General features: G+C 47.5%; 1 protein-coding gene across 2 annotated transcripts in view; it reads right to left on the bottom strand.

Moving 5' to 3' along the window:
• Window positions 1-223: 223 nt before the first annotated feature.
• Window positions 224-18,198, bottom strand: part of Vsx2 (visual system homeobox 2) — a 26,442-nt gene continuing 8,467 nt past the window's right edge. The window contains exons 4-5 of one of the 2 annotated variants that reach the window (XM_008849750.2): window positions 3,617-3,797; window positions 224-2,822 (exon numbers count right to left, since the gene is read on the bottom strand). In XM_008849750.2, the coding sequence (XP_008847972.1) occupies window positions 2,497-2,822; window positions 3,617-3,797 (507 nt within the window). In that variant the 3' untranslated portion in view covers window positions 224-2,496. Of the gene's footprint in view, window positions 2,880-3,616; window positions 3,798-18,198 lie in introns of both variants that reach the window. The other variant, XM_017802359.2, reaches the window with a different exon arrangement.

The raw sequence follows: 18,198 nt of genomic DNA on the forward strand, positions 1-18,198 counted from the left end.
TTTTTTTTAAGATTTTAAGCCAGGCGTGATCTTTAATCCCAGTACTGAAGAGGCAGAGGCAGGCAGATCTCTGTGATATCCAGGCCAGCCTGGTCTACACAGTGAGTTACAGGCCAGCTGAGGTTTCATCAAGAGACTCTGCCTCAAAAACAATAAAAATTTTGTGTGTGAATGGTATAGATGCCTTTGGGCACAGAGGCCAGAAGAGAATGTCAGATCCCTTGGAGCTGGAATTATGAGTGTTTTTTCAGACACCTGGCTTGTGATATGGGTGCTGGGATCCAAATTATGATCCAGATGATTGAGCAGCAAGCACTCTCAACCACTGAGCCATCTCTCAAGCCATCTTTCCTCTTTGACAAAGGACTTAGTATCATCTGACTTTCATTTCCCGATACGCTTACCTTTTCTGTTTGCTGTTGTGTATGTTGAAGGTGGAATGTGCAAGTGCACAGGCGTACACTAAAGGGAGTCTGTGTTCCTGGGGGCCCAGGGGGACCATGGGCATCACTAGAGGCACAGACAAAATAGGATTGATTAGAGAGAAGTAACTATCAAAGAGAAGGGCTAATGTCACCTTCCTGTGTGGGAACTAGCAAAGGCTTATAGATAATAACTTGGAGCTCTGTGACAGAGATGTAAATTGGATTTGCAGTGGAGAATGGTTCCATATTACAGAGACAAATGTCACTCAAGGGTATCATGAGCTCAGCTGCCAGAGGCAGGCCAGTTCTTCAAAATCTGGAGTCATTTTGAAAGAGGGAATCTAGTTTTGGCCTAAAAGCCTTTGTGGGTTTACTTTTTATGCCATCTATCCACACATTCAAGCAACCAACCAACCCCATGTATGGAGTCCTCCTGGATCCCTTCCCAGAGTTTTTGCATAAATTTTATTCTTACTTGTGTCTTTACAGAAAATGGTACAGAAATCACGTTTCGAATACCTAAAAGTTATTACAGTTCTGTGTGTCAAACATCTCAATATGAAGTTTCTTCCTTCTGACTCTATGTACATTATTTACACACCAGGGCTAGAGTCTAACATCTCAAACCAATAGGAGACAGAGATAAGAACTTGGAAGGGGAAGAGTTCCATGGACAGAATGAAGAAGAAATCAACTTTCAGAGCAGAATTAAAATTGCAACCCACTGTCTCAGGGCTTTCTTGTGAAGTATTCCCTGCAAAGGTGAGGTGCTAGAAGGAACTTCACAGGGTGAGGGGGACCAGAAGGCTCCATAAAGCTGTGTGCCCCCACTAACAATGTAAAGACAGGTGTGAGAGGCATTTGCAGAGTCCATCAGTATAGCTAGCTCCATTCCTCAGCAGACAGACACCCCAGTCCCTCAGTCTAACATGGCTTCTTATCTAGTGGACATGCTTCTGGGCATACATGAAGTTGTGAGTGCTTGCAGCTTAGTCTAGGTTTACCTACTATTTTCCTTTTGAAATTTCCCCCATGCCCTCCTTGTCACCTAGCTTTGATGAGTATTTATAGCCCACATCCTCTTTAGAGTTGGCCTTTTAGGGATGGTTAGATCAAGGAAAGGTGAGATCTGTGGCTTTCAAGCCACAACCTACTATGAACCAGTAGGTTACAAGAAGCTCTGGAGGAAGGGAGCCTTAAGGAGCAAGTCAGGGTCACAGGCAGGAGACTCAGAATACTTCAGAAGCACAGGCCCCAGAGGCTCAAGAGCTCTGGGTAGAGGGTTTGGGTTCCCCAGTAGTATGATGAACCACAGCATGATGAAAAGTGCCCCCTCTGCAATGGATGAACCCCTAGGGCAGGCTGGGTGTGGAGAAGGCAGGTTCGAAGGATGACCACACCACAGCATGAGACAGGGTAGTAGAAGTGCCCAGTCTGAGGCTTTCCCCCTTTAGTCTTGAATCTGGACACCATCAGTGGGTGGAGCAGAGGAAGCAGAGGTTACACATGGACCAGCAGAGCAGTATATTCACACAGTAGGACCCCAGGTCCAGGCCAGCTAGAAGGAACAGTTGCAGAGGAGAGGCCCTGCTGAGGACTGTGGTGCTCAGGACACCGAAGCTGGAGTTTAGGTCCTCCATTCAAGTCACAACTGTGGCAAGCCATGGGTTTGCAGCAATAGGCTTTAGACAGAGGCTGACAGAGTCCATAGGGGCGCTGAGCTGGAAAGGAGGGCTCTTGAGAGCACAGAGAATAAAGGGTGGGCTTGGACAGCCAGAGTCACCTAGGGATGGAATGACAGGGGCTTGAGGTTGGGCAGCAAGAAAGTTTCTGAGGCAGGGATATTGGGATGAGGAGGATATTGGAGTCAAGGGTAGGTCCAGGATGTCTCAGTGTGATGCAGAGTCACAGCCAGGACTGCCCTGTGCCTGGAGTTGATGGGGGTAATGGAGGATCCGTGGTACAGGGAAGAGTGGCAGAGGCCAGGCCTGACCTTTTCTCAGAATATCCCTGCACCACAGGCCTCTGAGAGGAGCAGAGTCTCAGGGTTCCAGGACCAGCACCCCTTGACCTAAGCCATGTCCTCCAGCTGCAGTGGGCTGAGCTTCTCAGCTGGCCTGTCTTCATCCATGGCTTCCTCCTCTTCTGGCTTCTCAGCATTCCGGGTCAGGCTGTCAGGCCCTGACACAGTCCCCAGAACCTTGGTGCTGTGCTCCTGAGCTTTGGCTCGGAGCGCTGCAATGCTGTTCTCCCTCAGTTCCTCCTGGGAGATGGCCACCTGGGTATCTGGGCCCCGCTCCTCCTGCTCCATCTTGTCAAGCTTGGGCAGGGCCTGGCGTTCCACCTCGGGCTTCCTTCCCGACTCAGCTGCTGCCTCCAGCGACTTTTTGTGCATCCCTAAAAAGAATTGTTGGTATTCGGGTTTAGAAAAGCGCCTGGGAAAGCCATCTTGAACTGAAAACGGCAAAGATAGAGAGAGGCCAGAATTAAGGATAAGCAGAAACCCTTGCTTCATACACCACAGTCACGCAAGTCCCACTGCTGGGCCAGGGGATGGGGATGGGGGAGGGTGGCTGATGGGGTTGGGTTTCAGGCCAATAGCTGAGAACCAGGCCTACAGAGGACTTCTCCACCCCAAACCCTTGGGTGCTTGGCCCCCTTCAGCCTGTTCTGTCCCTTCAGGGCATCGCACACATACCCCTATCCCTTCATTGTGGAATTTTACGTCTTGGAACCCCCAAGTAAGCTGATACCATTATCACTGACCCAGATGACAGGTGGAGGAAGATGGAAGATGGAGAGATTTGGGGGAAGACATTCTTGGGCAAAACTAGAGAGGTAGTCAAAGGGACCTAGGGGTCTCCTCAACCCTCAAAGGCTATTACTTCATTTACTACAAGTCTGTCTCTGGTGCAGGAGAAGGAAACATGGACTCTAGGGCAACACCCTCCTTACAGGACCAAAGAATTCACAACCAGAGACTCATCCAGAATGGGAATCCTTTGCACTCAGCAGGGAGGTGCAAAGGATGAACACCAGGTCCTAGAAAGCCTGGGTGGCCTGCTTGCAAAGCCTCTCTCCCATTAGGTTGTTGTGGCCCAGGTCTCCCTACCCAGTGTTTAGTCCCTCCCCCATGGAGCCCGCTCTCCTCACCACAGGGGCAGGGCCCCAAGGAGGGTGCGGGCTCTTACCCAGTAGCCATGGGGCACAGGAGTCCATGATGCCATCCTTGGCAGACTTGAGGATGGACTCGGGCAGAGGGATGGAGTGCCGCACCATGGCCCCGTAGAGCCCATATTCAGCCATGACACTGCTCCGACCCCAGCACTTCTCTCGCTTCCTCCACTTGGCCCTGCGGTTCTGGAACCACACCTGCCAGTGCAGAGAAACCATCAGGGCTGTGCTGAGAAGCTCTAGGCCCAAGGTCCTTACCCCTGTCTGCCTCAGAGGATATCCTTAACCCAGCTACCCTACCCCATGGTGTCCCTGAGGTTCCTCGGACTCAGGGGCTGTCAGAAGGATTGACATCAAGACCTGAGAACACACCATGGGCAAAATGGGTCCATTTTACTTGTTTGAAATCAAAGCCATTCTAGGGAGATAGGCTTGGGACACTTCCAGACAAGATTCTGCAGGTGGGCAGTACCCAGTGTGGTTCTTGGTTTGCAACCAAGAAGTCCACCCAGGTGTGAATGCTCTTGCAGGTGCTCACGCTTTCATCAGCAGGTGTGTCCCACCTTTTAACATATTGCAGCCCAGTGTGGTCATCTACAAGATTCAAGCTTCTTGAGAACTGCCCAATCAAATCACAAAACAAAAACTCAACAAAAATCTCATGATGTTTTAAGTTTACTATTTTATGTTGGGCCACATGCATAGCTATCCAACTTATCAACCATGTCTGTGACAGACCCTCTTTCTGGTTTGCAAAAGGACAAATTTCCTGAGTCCCTGGCCTGACTGTGTCTGTCCATGTCCCTTGTTCAAGGCTCTGTCTGTTAGAGACCAGGAAACCACAGTCCAGGAGGGGTACAGGAGTATGTGGGCCCATGGAGCTGATAGCAGTGAGCACTCCTGGAGACATTTCCTCCAGGAGACAGCCAGTCCTACAGCAGGTAGCAGATTCCCCTTAGATGCCCAAGTCTGCCACCCTTTCTCTGCCCTGTCCCACTGAGCTTTGCCATGTCACTTTGCTCTCCTCCAAATTCTTATTGTCCACCATTCTCAGCCTAACTCTAAATGGAATTTTGGAGACATGGGCCACATTCCTGGGTCAGGCAAAGAAGATGGCATTCTCTGTGGTGTATCAGGCAAAGGAGAGTAGGGACCTAGGAGAGAGTTTGTTTTGGTGGGCAACACCCTAGGGGAGTGTATCTTTGACCCCTGAGTTGATTGGTATGGGCTGAATCCAAATGACAGTGGGGTTCCCTGGGGATGTCTGTAGATTTATTACTATTAATTATTAATGTTTGCAGTGCTGGGGATGGATGGAATTCTAGAACTTCCCCAAGCTAGGCAAGCCTCTATCACTGAATTACATCCCCAGTCCCTTTGCAGCTCCTTGGAGATCCCAGCATCTGGCCCGGCTTAGGGGAGCAGGATTCCTTGGTCTCCCAATGCTGCCCTCCTGAGACCAGACCTCCTGACAGAGCCCCGAGCTTCCCCAGCTGGTCCTCAAAGAGGAGGGTGGCCCTGGGGAAACTGGGGCAGGCCTCAGGCGCCCCTGGTCCCTTCTGGACTGCTGGTGAGCCGATGCAGAGGCTGTCAGTGGAAAATGCATCCGTTTCCTGGGCGATTTCCATCCCCTCGTCCCCGGCCGCCCCCGCCCTTCCCTCCGGGCCCCTCCCCTCGTCCTAGCCGACCGAGGTATCAGCTTTTGATGAAAAATTGCTCCAGCTCTATTCAGGAGGCGGCAAAAGAAGAGTCACCCCCAGGGGCAGCCCTGGGCTGATTGAAAAATAAGTTAATTTCAGTTTGAATCGATGGGCCTCAGGCACTGAAATATCACGGGAAATTAAAGCAGCTTCTCTCCTGGGAGCCGAGGCATTGACCCGCACTAATTAATGCTGGGGAGGCAGCGATCGCCTCACCGCGAGCCGTTCCCCCTCCCCGGGGGACCCCAAACACTTCTCATTTAACTAATTAGACGGGGAAAATTGGGTGTTAATTTGTTTAGGATTTTTTTCCCCTCTTCCCCCCCGGCAGCTCCCTCCCCGGCCCCCCGCCCCGCGCTGGGGCGCGGAAATGAATGCGGGGCTCGCCGGCAGATGGCTGCCCCGGTCACTCTGCAATCTTCTCCGACTTGATTGCTTGATTAGGTCGTTAGCACATTAAAAAAAAAAATTGCTTGCCGTCTGGCGCTGGCGTGATGAGTGGGACGCGCGGCAGCGCCTGGGTAATTTATCTTTTTATACGGCAAAGAATTTGATTTCAATCTGCAGATATATGGGGCGCCTTTGACACCTGTTTAACATCGCGCTGCTGACAGATTAACCCTCTACTGCCTGGACACCGCGGAACCAGGACTGCGGCCCGCCGGGCTCCCAGAGCCTCGCGCTCACTGCCGTTCCCGCTTCCGCCGCCAGGTGGCACAGTGGGTACCCGGTATCCCGCGGCAGCCAGATTCTGCAGCAAGGCCGGCCACACCCGGCAGGGGGCGCTGCTGGCGGGCCACAGGAATGCTCTGTCCTGACCGCACCCTTCGCAACACCCTGAAGTTGCCCCAAATGTATGGATAGCCATGCCTGGGCTTCTCTTCCTTGGCAAATAATCCAGAGCCTCTAGAATATGGAAGCGGCTCGGCCTCCGACACCCTGGGCTTCCTCACCCCCACAGTGACCAAATGCTGTTAGAAAAATCATCACTGGTCCCTCCTGAGTGGTGACATCTTCCAGAGGGCTACACCTTCGCCATCACGGATTGGCATCTGCAGTTCCTGTTTAAAACCAGGAAGCTAGGAAGTACAGGTAACAAGATCTGGTGCGGATCCCACCAGTTTTGGAAAACTGCTGAGGAAAAAGAGTTTATACCACTCGATGGCTGTCCTCTGTGCAGCTCAAAGCTGGGAGCTGTGAAGATAGCTCACTCCTCTGGCTCTGGCCTCACTTTGCGTTTAGGTCCTCTCCAAGGCTGCCTGCCAGCTCTCCAGGTTATCTGTCCCACTGCCTGCCCTATCCAGGACATGAGGTTTATTTGGGGTGGGGGGACTCCGGTCTTGTCCCATCACTCTCCAATTACACCTAGTGGCATTCTATAAAGGACCCATTTGCTTCAAGCAGGCTTCTCCCAATAGAGGCAAAATCTAAAAAGACTAATCTGCATGCAAGTATAAGTGACTTTTGGTTTCTGAACAACACAGAATAGACTCCAGGACAGATAGATTCCAGTCACCAATAATGTGAATGGATACAAGCCATAAATCTTCAAGGTCACAATCCCTTATAGGAACCCCTGGGGCTAGACTCAAGGATGTCTGGGATTTTAGAAAGTATAGGAACTAGTGGGTGGCACACAACTGTAATCCCAGCACTTGGTAGGTAGAGGCAGGAGGATGAGTGGTTCAAGACCATCCTTGGCTGCATAGGAAGTTTAAGACCAGCCAGGGCTACATGAGACCTTATCTCAAAAACCAAGGAAGGGAAGAATACATGATACAGATACCCCATGCTATATGCCAGCCTGCTCCAGTAGCACCTCAGAATTACTTTCATTAGTTTCAGTTTCTTTTTTTCATTTTTTTGAGAGTTCCTAGTTGGAACTCACTATGTAGACCAGACTGGCCTCAAACTCACAGAGATCCACCTGCCTCTTCCTCCCAAGTACTGGCATTAAAGACTTATATCACCATACCCTGCTACCAGCGAGTGAGTTTTGATACCAAACTTATTAAAGATCTTTCTGTTTTCAGCAGTTTGGGTTTAGGGATTCTGGAGAAGGCATTGAGTGTGCAAATACAAAAATGCCCCTGCCTGTGCCCCATGGAAGGTGTATTGCCCTGGCTGGTCGAAGAGCTCCAAAAGTATTGGTGCTGGAGATAGGGCAAGGCTGTCAGGTGGAAAGAGCATTTTTAGGAAACTAAAGAAGGGGTCTAGGCTTGGGGAGCTGTTCTGGGGCTTATAAACAGATTCTTTTTTTCCCTTTTTTTTTTCTGGATCGTCTCTGGGCAAATAAATCACTAGTGTATAGATTAGCTTTTGCCCATGACACACTCCCAAGGAAGCTTGTGGCAGCTGCTTGCTCAAACTCACACCCTCAATTAGGAGCTCCCAGAATACCTGGCTCTCTATGAAGAACAGATGCTGCTCCAATTTATGGAGGAAACCTGGACAGCCAAAACAATTTTTTTTTTTTTTTTAGGATGGCTGGCAGGGAAACAGTGATTGTGTTGGAGAGAAGTAGACAAAGGGTTAGAGTGAAACTTAACCATCTTCAGAGTTCTCCTTCTCTCCCCTTGCTGGAGACAACCAGCATGTGTGCAGAGCTTGGAAGTCAATACACTTGGGATTAGGGATTTAGCTCAGTAGTACAGAATTTGCCTAGTAAGTGCAAGGCCCTGGATTCAGTCTTCAGCTACAGAAAAAAAGAAAATTACAATAAAGAACAAAAAGTTACTACACCTGGGGCTGGAGATATGGCTCAGCAGTTAAGGGCACTGACTGCTCTTGCGGAGGACTCAGGTTCGTATTCCCAGCACCTACATGGCGGCCACAAACCGTCCTTAACTCCAGTTCCAGGGGAATCCGAAGCCCTCTTCTGATCTCTGCAGCATTGCACGACACAGGTGCACTCACATACATGCAGGCAATACACTCATACACATAAAATAGATAAATAAATAAAATATTTTTTAAAAATTACTACACCTGATCTCAGCCAAAAGGCCAAGGAACAGTCAGAACTGAAAGTTGCTGTGTGATCACACATAGGCACAATATTTCACTTCTCACAGTTTTAGATAAACTCCAGTTAAAAGTACTGTTGGCCATCCATATCTGAGTTCCATGTCATTGGGATCAGCCAATCATAGATGAAAAATTTTTTTTTAATTGAATCTGGGAGCTGGAGAGATGGTCAGCAGTTAAGAGCACTGGCTGCTCTTCCAGAGGACCCAGGTTCAGTACCCAGAACCCACTGGCAGCTAACAACCATCCTTATCTCCAGTTCCAAGGGATCCTCCTTGGGCATTGAATGACATGGGTGCAGGCAATACACTCATACACATAAAATAAAAATATTTCAAAAAATTGAATCTGAGAGCTGGAGAGATGGCTCATTGGTTAAAAGCACTGACTGTTCTTGCAGAGGACCTGGGTTCGGTTCCCAGTACCCACATGGCAGCTAATAACTGTCCTAACTCCAGTTCCACGGGATCCAACGTCCTCTTCTAACCTCTGCAGGCATTGCATGACATGGGTGCACTTACATTCATGCAGGCAATGCACTCATACACATAAAAATTTTAAAATAATAAAGTATTTTTTTAAATTAAATCTGTACTAAACATGTTCAGATACTTTTGGATGTGTATGCCGTGGGGTGTGGGGGGTAGTTCTGTGCATGTGTATACATGTGCACACATCCATGCATGCATATGTGGAGGCCAGAGATTGATGTTGAGTGCTTCCCTCTATCAGCTCCACCTTACTTTTTTTTTTTTTTTTTTTTTTTTTTTTTTTTTTGGTTTTTTTGAGACAGGGTCTCCCTGTAGCCCCAGCTGTCCTGGAACTCACTATGTAGACCAGGCTGGCCTTGAACTCACAAAGATCCACCTGCCTCTGCCTCCCAAGTGCTGGAATTAAAGGCGTGTGCCACCAGGCCCGGCCCACCTTACTTTTTTGAGGCAGGGTCCATTACTGAACCTGGGGCTCAATGATTGGCTAGAATGGCTAACCAGCGAGCACCCCCTCATGATCCTCCTGTCTCCACCTCCCAGCACTGGGGTTACAGGTACATACATACCACCACACCCAGCTTTTTCCATGGGTGCTGGGATCCAAACTCACGTCCTCAGACTTACTTGCACAGTGAGCACTTTACCCACTGAACCATGTCCCTAGCCCTACAGATGCTTGTGTGTGTGTCATTCCCAAAGCAGCATAGTATAACAACTCTTTACATAGAATTTACATCAATTAGGTATTACAATTAACAGATGATTTTACGTATACATGAGGATGTGCAAATTGGATGATTTTTTTTTTGCCATGCTATAAATAGAACCCAGAGGCTTACACATGCTAGGCAGAGCTCTGCCACTGAACTACATCACCAGCTCTATGTCATTTTATATAAATATCTTGAGCATCCCTAGGGCAAAGGTAGAACCAACACTCTCGAATGATGGGGGACAACTGTACCTATATTTCAGGGTTGTTTGAAGATTAAACAAATTAAGTGAAAGTCCCTAAAATCAGTGATTGTCATATAGACAGTGCTCAATAAATGCTAGCTATTATTACTTCAAAAACAGCACAGAAAATCAATTGGAGTCTGCCTAAGGGCAGGTTAATCAATAGCATTACCTGTCCCTCTGGCCTCTTCCACATGTCCATTTAGCAAGACTGGACTAAAAATAATGACAGGAGATGGAGTGATGTCTCAGCGGTTAAGAGCACTGGCTGCTCTTGCAGAGGACCCAGGTTTGGTTCCCATCACCCACATGATAGCTAATAACTGTCCATAACTCCAGTTCCAGGGGATCTGATGCCCTCTTCTGGCTTCTGCAGGCATTGCACACGTGTAGTGCACTTACGTACATGCAAGCAAAACATTCATACACATAAATAAAAATAAACCAGCTAGACATGCTGGTACATTATGCCTTTAATCCCAGCACTTAGAAGGCAAAGGCAGGCAGAGTTCTGTGAGATTGAGGCCAGCCTGGTCTACATAGCAAGTTTCAGGTCAGGGGGGCTATAGGGAGACCCTGTAATCAATCAATCAATCAATCAATCAATCAATCAATCAGTCAATCAATAGGACAGTAGGTACAGAAGAAAAGGAAAAGGAAAGACCTAACTTATAGGCTTACTCTCCCTGCCCTATGCAGGGGATGAAACCTGGGCCTTATACATGCCAGGCAAAGAAAGGCTCCACCATTGAGCTGTACCTCTAACACTTAGGTTTTCATTTTAAAAACATTTAAAAAAAAATTTTAATGTGTATGTATGTATTGCCTGCATGTGGGTAGGTGCACCCGAATCGTTTAATGCGTGTGGGGGACAGCGGGGTACAGAAGAGACTGTTGGATCCCCTTGGACTGGAGTTACGGACAGTTGTTAGCTGCCACATGGGTGCTGGGAGTCGAACCTGGGTCTTCTGCAAGAACAACCTGTGTTCTTAACCGCTGGGCCATCTCTCCAGCCTTAAAAACATTTTTTAAAGAAATGTTTATATATGTGTTGTCTGCTTGTCTATATGTGTATGACATGCATGCAGGTGCCCACAGAGGCCAGAAGAGAGGATCTGATCCCCTGGAGTTACTGGTGGGTCTGAGTCACCCAATGTGGGTGCTGAGAACCAAGCCCAGGTTCTCTGCAAAAGCAGCAAGTGCTCTTAACTACTGAGCTATGTCTCCAGCTCTGGTTTTCATATTTTAACACAGAAAGTCTCTAGTTTCCCTTCTTGGCATCCAAACAGATCCCCCTGAAACTCTCCCTACATGTAGTTCTAATATAGTTCAGGACCTCCAAGTTTTAACGTGAGAGAACCCCACAGAGCCTGACTCTGATCAGCACTGAGCTTGAACACAAGCCTGATGCTTGTTGAATTCTGCAACAACAGTGTCCTGTGACAGAGCTTTCTTTCTAGCACAAGCTTTGGGTCAGTCTTCCCTAAACCAGGCCTACCTGCCTTCTACCTTGCATTTAGCCCCCTTTCTACTTGGACTCTTGGTTCTGAGAAATCCATAAGGATCCATGGATCCCTCTTCAGTTTCCTGACATTCTTTCTAAAAGAGATAGCTCCTATCATAGGAATCTGGTCCCGGTGAGTCCAGAACCCTGCCTGTTGTTACATGTCAGAACCCAAAGTGACAGAAACAGTCACCAAGCTTGGAATCCCCAGCAAAGGGAAGCTGGGAGGCTTTTGGGGTTTAAGAAGGAGCCTGGGTTTCCAGGTACATTTTCCCTCAGAAGAGTGTCCAGCAGAGTTCAGGAAACCCAGTGCTCAAATGGCCTCTAACTGTTAGCTGCTGGTGTGGCAGTTGCCTCCACAGCTGACAGAGGGTGCCTGTGCCTCCCAGGTGAAGAGTCCAAGGAAGAAGTTTTTTTTTAATTAATTAATTTACTTATTTTGAGACAGGGTATCACTATGTAGTGATCTGGCTAGCCTGGAACTCCCCATGTAGACCAGGCTGGCCTTGATCTGATTACCTCTTCCTCCCAAATGCTGGGATTAAAGGCATGTGCCACCTTGCTTGACTAGGAAGGACTTCTTGCCACATGGATGCTCTTCTGCTACAGGGCATAAAGCAAGGAGGCCAGGCCACTCCACCAGCTCTTCCTCTAGGTGAGTGGCTATGCTCCACAGCTCCTCTTGTCCCTGCATCATCTCATAGGTCCCACCCTGCAGCTCCCATCCTGGCATCCCCATAAGACAACATCCCCAGGGCTTCTTCCCTTTCAGGAGACCCTCTGCAGTCTTCCCTCTAAAGAAGACATTCTGAATGACAGGTGCCATTTGCATGCTCAGGCACCTAGCTATTCAGGCTTTGTCTATTTTTGTTTTTCCTGCTTGTTTGTTTGTTTGTTCTGTTTGGTATCTTGTTTGTTTTTATTTTGTTTTGTTTTGTTTCAGACAGGGTCTTAGCCTTGAACTCCCTATGTAGCAGAGACTGACCTTGAACTTCTGGTCCTTCTGTCTCTACCTCACAAATGTTTGATTACCAGAATGAACCACCACATCCTACAAGTTTTGCTTTTTTGGGGGGAGGGGGGCTTTTTGCTATGTGGTCCAAGTTGGCTTCAAGCAATCTGGTTTTTTGCTTGTTTAAGTTGTTTGCTTTTTGTTTTTGAGACAAGGTCTTTTGTTACCCTGGATTGCATGAAACTCAAGAACTCAAGATGTAACTGAGGATGACCTTGAACTCTTGATTGTCCTGCCTCCACCTCCTGAATGCTAGGCTTACAGGGTTAAGCCCCCAGGACTGGTTTATGTGGTGCTGAGGCCCAGGGCCTGTGCATGCTAGGCAAGTACTCTACCAACTGAGCTACATCCCAAAGGCTTTAAACTCTGTCTTCTGTCCTCAGTCTCAAAAGTGCCTGGCTTATAAGGGTGGACCACCACACCCAGTTGTCTGCCTTCCTGTCTGTAGACCTGGCTTTACTGGTCATGTGGCTACATCGATCACTTCCACTCAGCCTCTTTCCTCTTCTCTGACTGGAAGCTGATGAATTTGGGCTTGATGCTGACAATATAACACTCCATAACCAATAAGCATTTTTTTTGTTTGCTCAATGGAGGAGGTAGGGGGTAGTTTATTTACATAGCTAAGGATGATTTTGAATTTCTCATCCTCCTGCCTTTACCTCCCAAGTTAGAGCTACAAGTGAGTGCCACCACACCCAGCTCAGCATTTGTATTGTGTTGTTTGTATTGTGGTGTGTTTTGGTTTGGATTTGTTTGGTTGGTTGGCTTTTCTGCTTTTGTTTGTTTTCCTTGAGATGGGGTCCTTCTATGTAGCCCTGGCTTGTCTGGAACTCACTCTTTTGACCATGGCAGGCTCTATGTCATGGGCAATCCTCTTGCCTCTGCTGGGGTTACAGGCCCACAACACCAAACATGGCTTTTTAAAAATTTTGTTTTGCTTTTTGAAACACTGTAGCCCTGGGTGGCCTCTAACTCTTGGCAGTCATCTGCCCTCACAGCAATTCCTCTGCCTCAGGCTCCCCCGTGCACCCAACCCTTCTGATGCTGTCTTTTAACTGGTTCCTTCCATCCCGCCTTGCCGCAGTCTCCTATGTCCACTAGGGGTCAGCTCTACTCACGTTTCTGGGATGCTCTAGGCAGCATTCTGCACACCATGACAAGTCATTTCCTTCTTCGCCCCACCCCTGTCACCCCAAATTCCACTTTCTCTCACTTGTCACATTATCGTGAGTCTAAGACTCAGTGCTTTTTACACTGACTGCACACAGAATCAATTGGAGAGATTCAAAACAGATGCCAAGGCTCCACTCTAAACCAATTAAATCAGGATTGATGGGTGTAGAGGCGCCACAAGAGTACTCTAAAAAGTTGTCTTAAGATGCACAAGGCCCTGGGTTCAATCCTCAGCACTAAAAAAATAATAAAAGAAAGCTGCTCTAGAGAAACGAATAAGCATAGCTAAGATACTACAAATCCCTTCCCATCAGAACAGCTACTTTTGTTGTTGTGTTGTATTTTGTTTTGTTTTGTTTGAGACAGAGTCTCCTTGTAGCCCCAGCTGGCCTGGAACTCATTATGCACAGAGATTTGTCCACCTCTGCCTCTAAAGTGCTGGGATTAAAGGCATATGCATCTACACCTGGCACAGGACAACTATCTTTTAAATTCTGGAATATAACTTTTTTCCTGGAGAGTACAGACAGTCTTACTATGTTTCCCAGGCTGGCCTTGATGATGTAATGTAGGCTAGCATGACTCTCCAGATCCTCCTGCCTTAGCCTCCGAAATGCTGGAATCACCAGTATACAGGTATGTGTCATATGCCTGCCTTCAACTGTACCTGTTTGTTTGTTGTTGTTTCTTTGAGACAGGGTCTCGCTGTAGCCCCAGCTGGCCTGGAACTTGCTATGTAGACCAGGTTGGCCTCGAACTCACAGAGATCTGCCTGCCTCTGCCTCCCAAGTGCTGGGATTAAAGGCATGCACTACCATGCCCAGCCTTAGATAACAAATTTTTTAAAAGATATTTTATTATTTTTATTTTATGTGTGTGAGTGTATTGCCTGCATGTATGTGAGTGCACTCATGTCATGCACTGCCGCAGAGGTCAGAAAAGGGCTTCGGATTCCCCTAGAACTGGAGTTAAGGATGGTTCGTAGCCATCATCGGGTGTTGGGAATCGAACCCAGGTCCTCTGCAAGAGCAGTCAGTGCTCTTAACCACTGAGCCATCTCTCCAGCCCCAGATAACAAATTTTTTAAAAGCCAAAGTGGAACAGTATTAGTCTGAGAATCTAAATAAATTACCTTCCCCTATAATCTAAGCTGCTAAGAACAGGGTAAGTCATTTGTTCTGTTCACTTAGCATGTTGGATTTTTCTAACGAGCATCTCTTATGTCAGGAAAAAGCAGAGAAAACAAATAAGAAAGGAGGCATGGACCTATAATTGTAGGATCTGGAAAGCTGAGCAGGAGGCTCCTAAATTCAAGGACAATCTGGACAACTTACTGAGACCAGTCTCAAAATGAAAAAATAAAGGAGGGCCAAAGAGAGCTGGAGAAATGACCCAGCTTTGCAAGCATGAGATCCTGAGTTCAAATCCCCAGTATCCACAATAAAAGCCAGGCATGGCTGCCTGTACCTATTACTCTAGCACTGTAGATGGTAGAGACAGGAGGATTGCTGAGGCTTGCTGACTGCCAGCCTAACTCCAGATTCAGTGAGAGATTTTGTCTCAGGGGAGCAAGGCAGAGAGTGACAGAACAGCACACTTGACCTCCTCAGGCCTCTATGCACATGCCTGAATGCACATGCATGCATGCATGCGCACGCATACACACGCACACACATGCACACACAAGCACACATAATTGGTGCTTCTGACCCAAGGCTGGGGCAGATAGCAGGTAGTGCCAGAGTGGTAGCTGTCCATCTTCAGATATATTGGCCCCACCTAATCAGTATGCCAAGGAACATGAAAGGGAAAGGAGTGGGGGACAATATTAGAAACTAAGGGTTCCAAAGCCTTTAAGAGCTCAAAAGCCTGGGACTGGAGAGATAGCTCAGTGGTTAAGAACACTGGTTGTTCTTGCAGAAGACCCAGGTTCGAATCCCAGCACCCACATGGCAGCTAACAACTGTCCGTAGCTCCAGTCCCAGGGGATCTGACAGCCTCTTCTGACCTCCGAGGGCAATGCACAACACAGGTGCACTTACCCACATGCAGGTAATACACACATACACAGAAAATTAAAAATAAATAATTTTTTTTAAAGTTAAAAAACAGAACTCAAAAGTCTGAATTCGGGCTTTTGTGCCTCAGATGCCCCCCTCCCCCCGCTGCTGACCATATTCAAAGTCCCTAGTTCATGGGGTATTCTGCTGAATTATGAATGCACTGTATCTGAAAGGGAACAAAAGATATTGAGTACCACTGGACGGCTGTTGACCTCATTTATGTGGATTTTCCCATTCAAAAAGTAACTTTGTTGTGCTGGACAGGTGAATTATTGAAGTCAATCAAAATCAGTCAACTGAAAACTGAGCAGGTGCCTGGTGGCACATAGCTGTAGTCCCAGTTCCCAGCTACTTAGGAGGCTGAGTCGGGGATATCAAAAGCTCAAGGCCTTGGGTTATAAAGTAACTTTAAGGCCCGCCTGAGTAATTTAGCAAGACCCTGCTTCAAAATTTAAATGTTTTAAAAAGGTTGAGGGCCTGAGAAGGGTCAGAAAAGTGCTTGCAGTGCAAGCTTGAAGACTTGAGTTTGGATCCCCAACACCCATAGATAAAGCTGGGCTTGGCAGTGTGCTGGGGAGGTGGAGGCAGGAAGATCTCTGGGACTTGTGAGCCAGTCAGTCTATTTGACATGGCAAGCTCAGTTCAGTGAGAGACCCTGTCTCAAAAACTAAGGTAGATGGGGTTGGAGAGATAACTCAGTGCTTAAGAGCATTTGCTGTTTTTCCAAAGGATGAGAGTTCAGTTTCCAGCACCCACATCTGGTGGCTCACAACTGCTTAGTTCTAGGAGTTCTGATGCCCTTTTCTGACCTCTGAGAGCGCCTGCATGCACAAGCACACACACACACACACACACACACACACACACAATTAAAAACAAACCAACAGTCCAGGTGTGGTGGCACACACCTTTAATCCCAGCACCTCAGAGGCAGAAGGAGGTGGATTTCTGTGAATTCAAGCCCAGCCTGGTCTACATAGCAAGTTCCAGGTCATCTGGGGCTACAGGGAGACCTGTCTCAAAAAGACCAAAAAAAAAATTCCAACAAACCTAAGATAGCGATTCAGTCAACCTCTGACTTCTCCCGCCCTCCCCCCGCCACATGCATATACATATGCACGAAACAGAACAAAGAGTTTGCTTTTGTTTAGTTTTGGTCTTTAGAAGCAGGGTCTTGATATATAACTTAGGCTGGTTCCAATATTTTCCTTCCTTCATCTCCCAAGTGCTGCTGGCATTGCAAGCATGCACCATAACACCAGCTCATTTTCTTTAGAGTACTGGAATTTGAATTTAGGGTCATACATGCCAGGAAAGTTCTCTGACACTGAGCTACATCCCTAGCCCATGGACCTTTTAAAACAACAACAAAACCCCAATAAAAACAGTACCTAGTAGTCAATAACTTTTGATGGCTTTGTAAAAACGCTGCAATACAGGCCCTGCTCTTGACTTTAAATCACCTTTGTTTCTCCAGCTTTGTACCCAGCTTCTTCAAATCCAAGAAGTCAGCCCGAAGCAGAAGGGTGGGTTTTTGATTCAGACCTAAGTTCCCATCCGTGTCTTCCACTTACTAGCTGTATAGCACGAGGCTGACTTCCAGTTCCTCAGTTCCATTTTGTTTTGGTTTGGTTTGGTTTCATTTTTTGTTTGTTTGTTTTGACACAGGGTCTCCCTATAGCCCCAGCTGGTCTGGAACTTGCTATGTAGACCAGGCAGGCTCCCATCTCACAGAGATTCTCCTGCCTCTACTTCCCCAGTGCTGGGACTAAAGGTGTGTACCATCACACCTGGCTATTCCTGAGTTCTAAAGGAGGCAGGTGGTCTCTATTCCAACCAGTTGTAACCAGGATTTGATGAGAGCAGAACTGATTCTAAGTGAACGGGGGACACATGCTCAGCACTACTCTGAATGCTATACACATGCAGCCTATTTTGGCTACACAAGAGGAAGGCTCCACTCTCCTGTTGTGCACAGATTCTGGTTCTGGGAGGGGCAGTATGGCTCTGTGAACCCAAGCAGTATGGCTCTGAAATCAGTGTCACCAGCCACTATTCAGCCTTTCCTGAATATACCACATATTCAGAGGCACATGAAAACTGCTCTGAGTGTTATAGCTGCAATTGTTATTAGTACAGATGGCAACCTTTCCTAGGCCACTTAGTTAAATGCTTGGGGGCAGGACCACTTGATTACACGCGAACACTTTTAGGAAGCAGCACTTAGCCTCATAGTGCCCAAAGGATCAAAGAAACTCCTGCTTCATCTCTCCTATCTCCACCCATCCATAGTCAGCCCTCATAGTCCCAGGGCAATGCATGTTCTCTATTCCATACTCCCAGCTGTGCTGGTTCTGGTGACTTCCAACACCTCCCTATAGCCAACCTCCAGGTGACTTAATGAAGTGTAGCCTGGGCCTGCTGGGGTATTTGTAGCACAGTTATAAGGGCAGGTCAGGCGTCAAACAACCCTGCCCACTGCCACCACAGCCAATGTAGACATCACACTGCAAGAGACAGAGATTCTTCTTCTTCCTTCTCCTTTTTTGTTTTTTGTTTTTGTTTTTTATTTATTATTATTTAATTTTTTAAAATTATTTTTATTTTTTTATTTATCATTTTTATTTTATGTGTATGAGTGTATTGCCTACATGTAGGTAAGAGGTAAG

Source organism: Nannospalax galili, unplaced genomic scaffold (assembly GCF_000622305.1).
Source record: "Nannospalax galili isolate Female #2095 unplaced genomic scaffold, S.galili_v1.0 scaffold24, whole genome shotgun sequence".
NCBI classification, from domain to species: Eukaryota; Metazoa; Chordata; class Mammalia; order Rodentia; family Spalacidae; genus Nannospalax; species Nannospalax galili.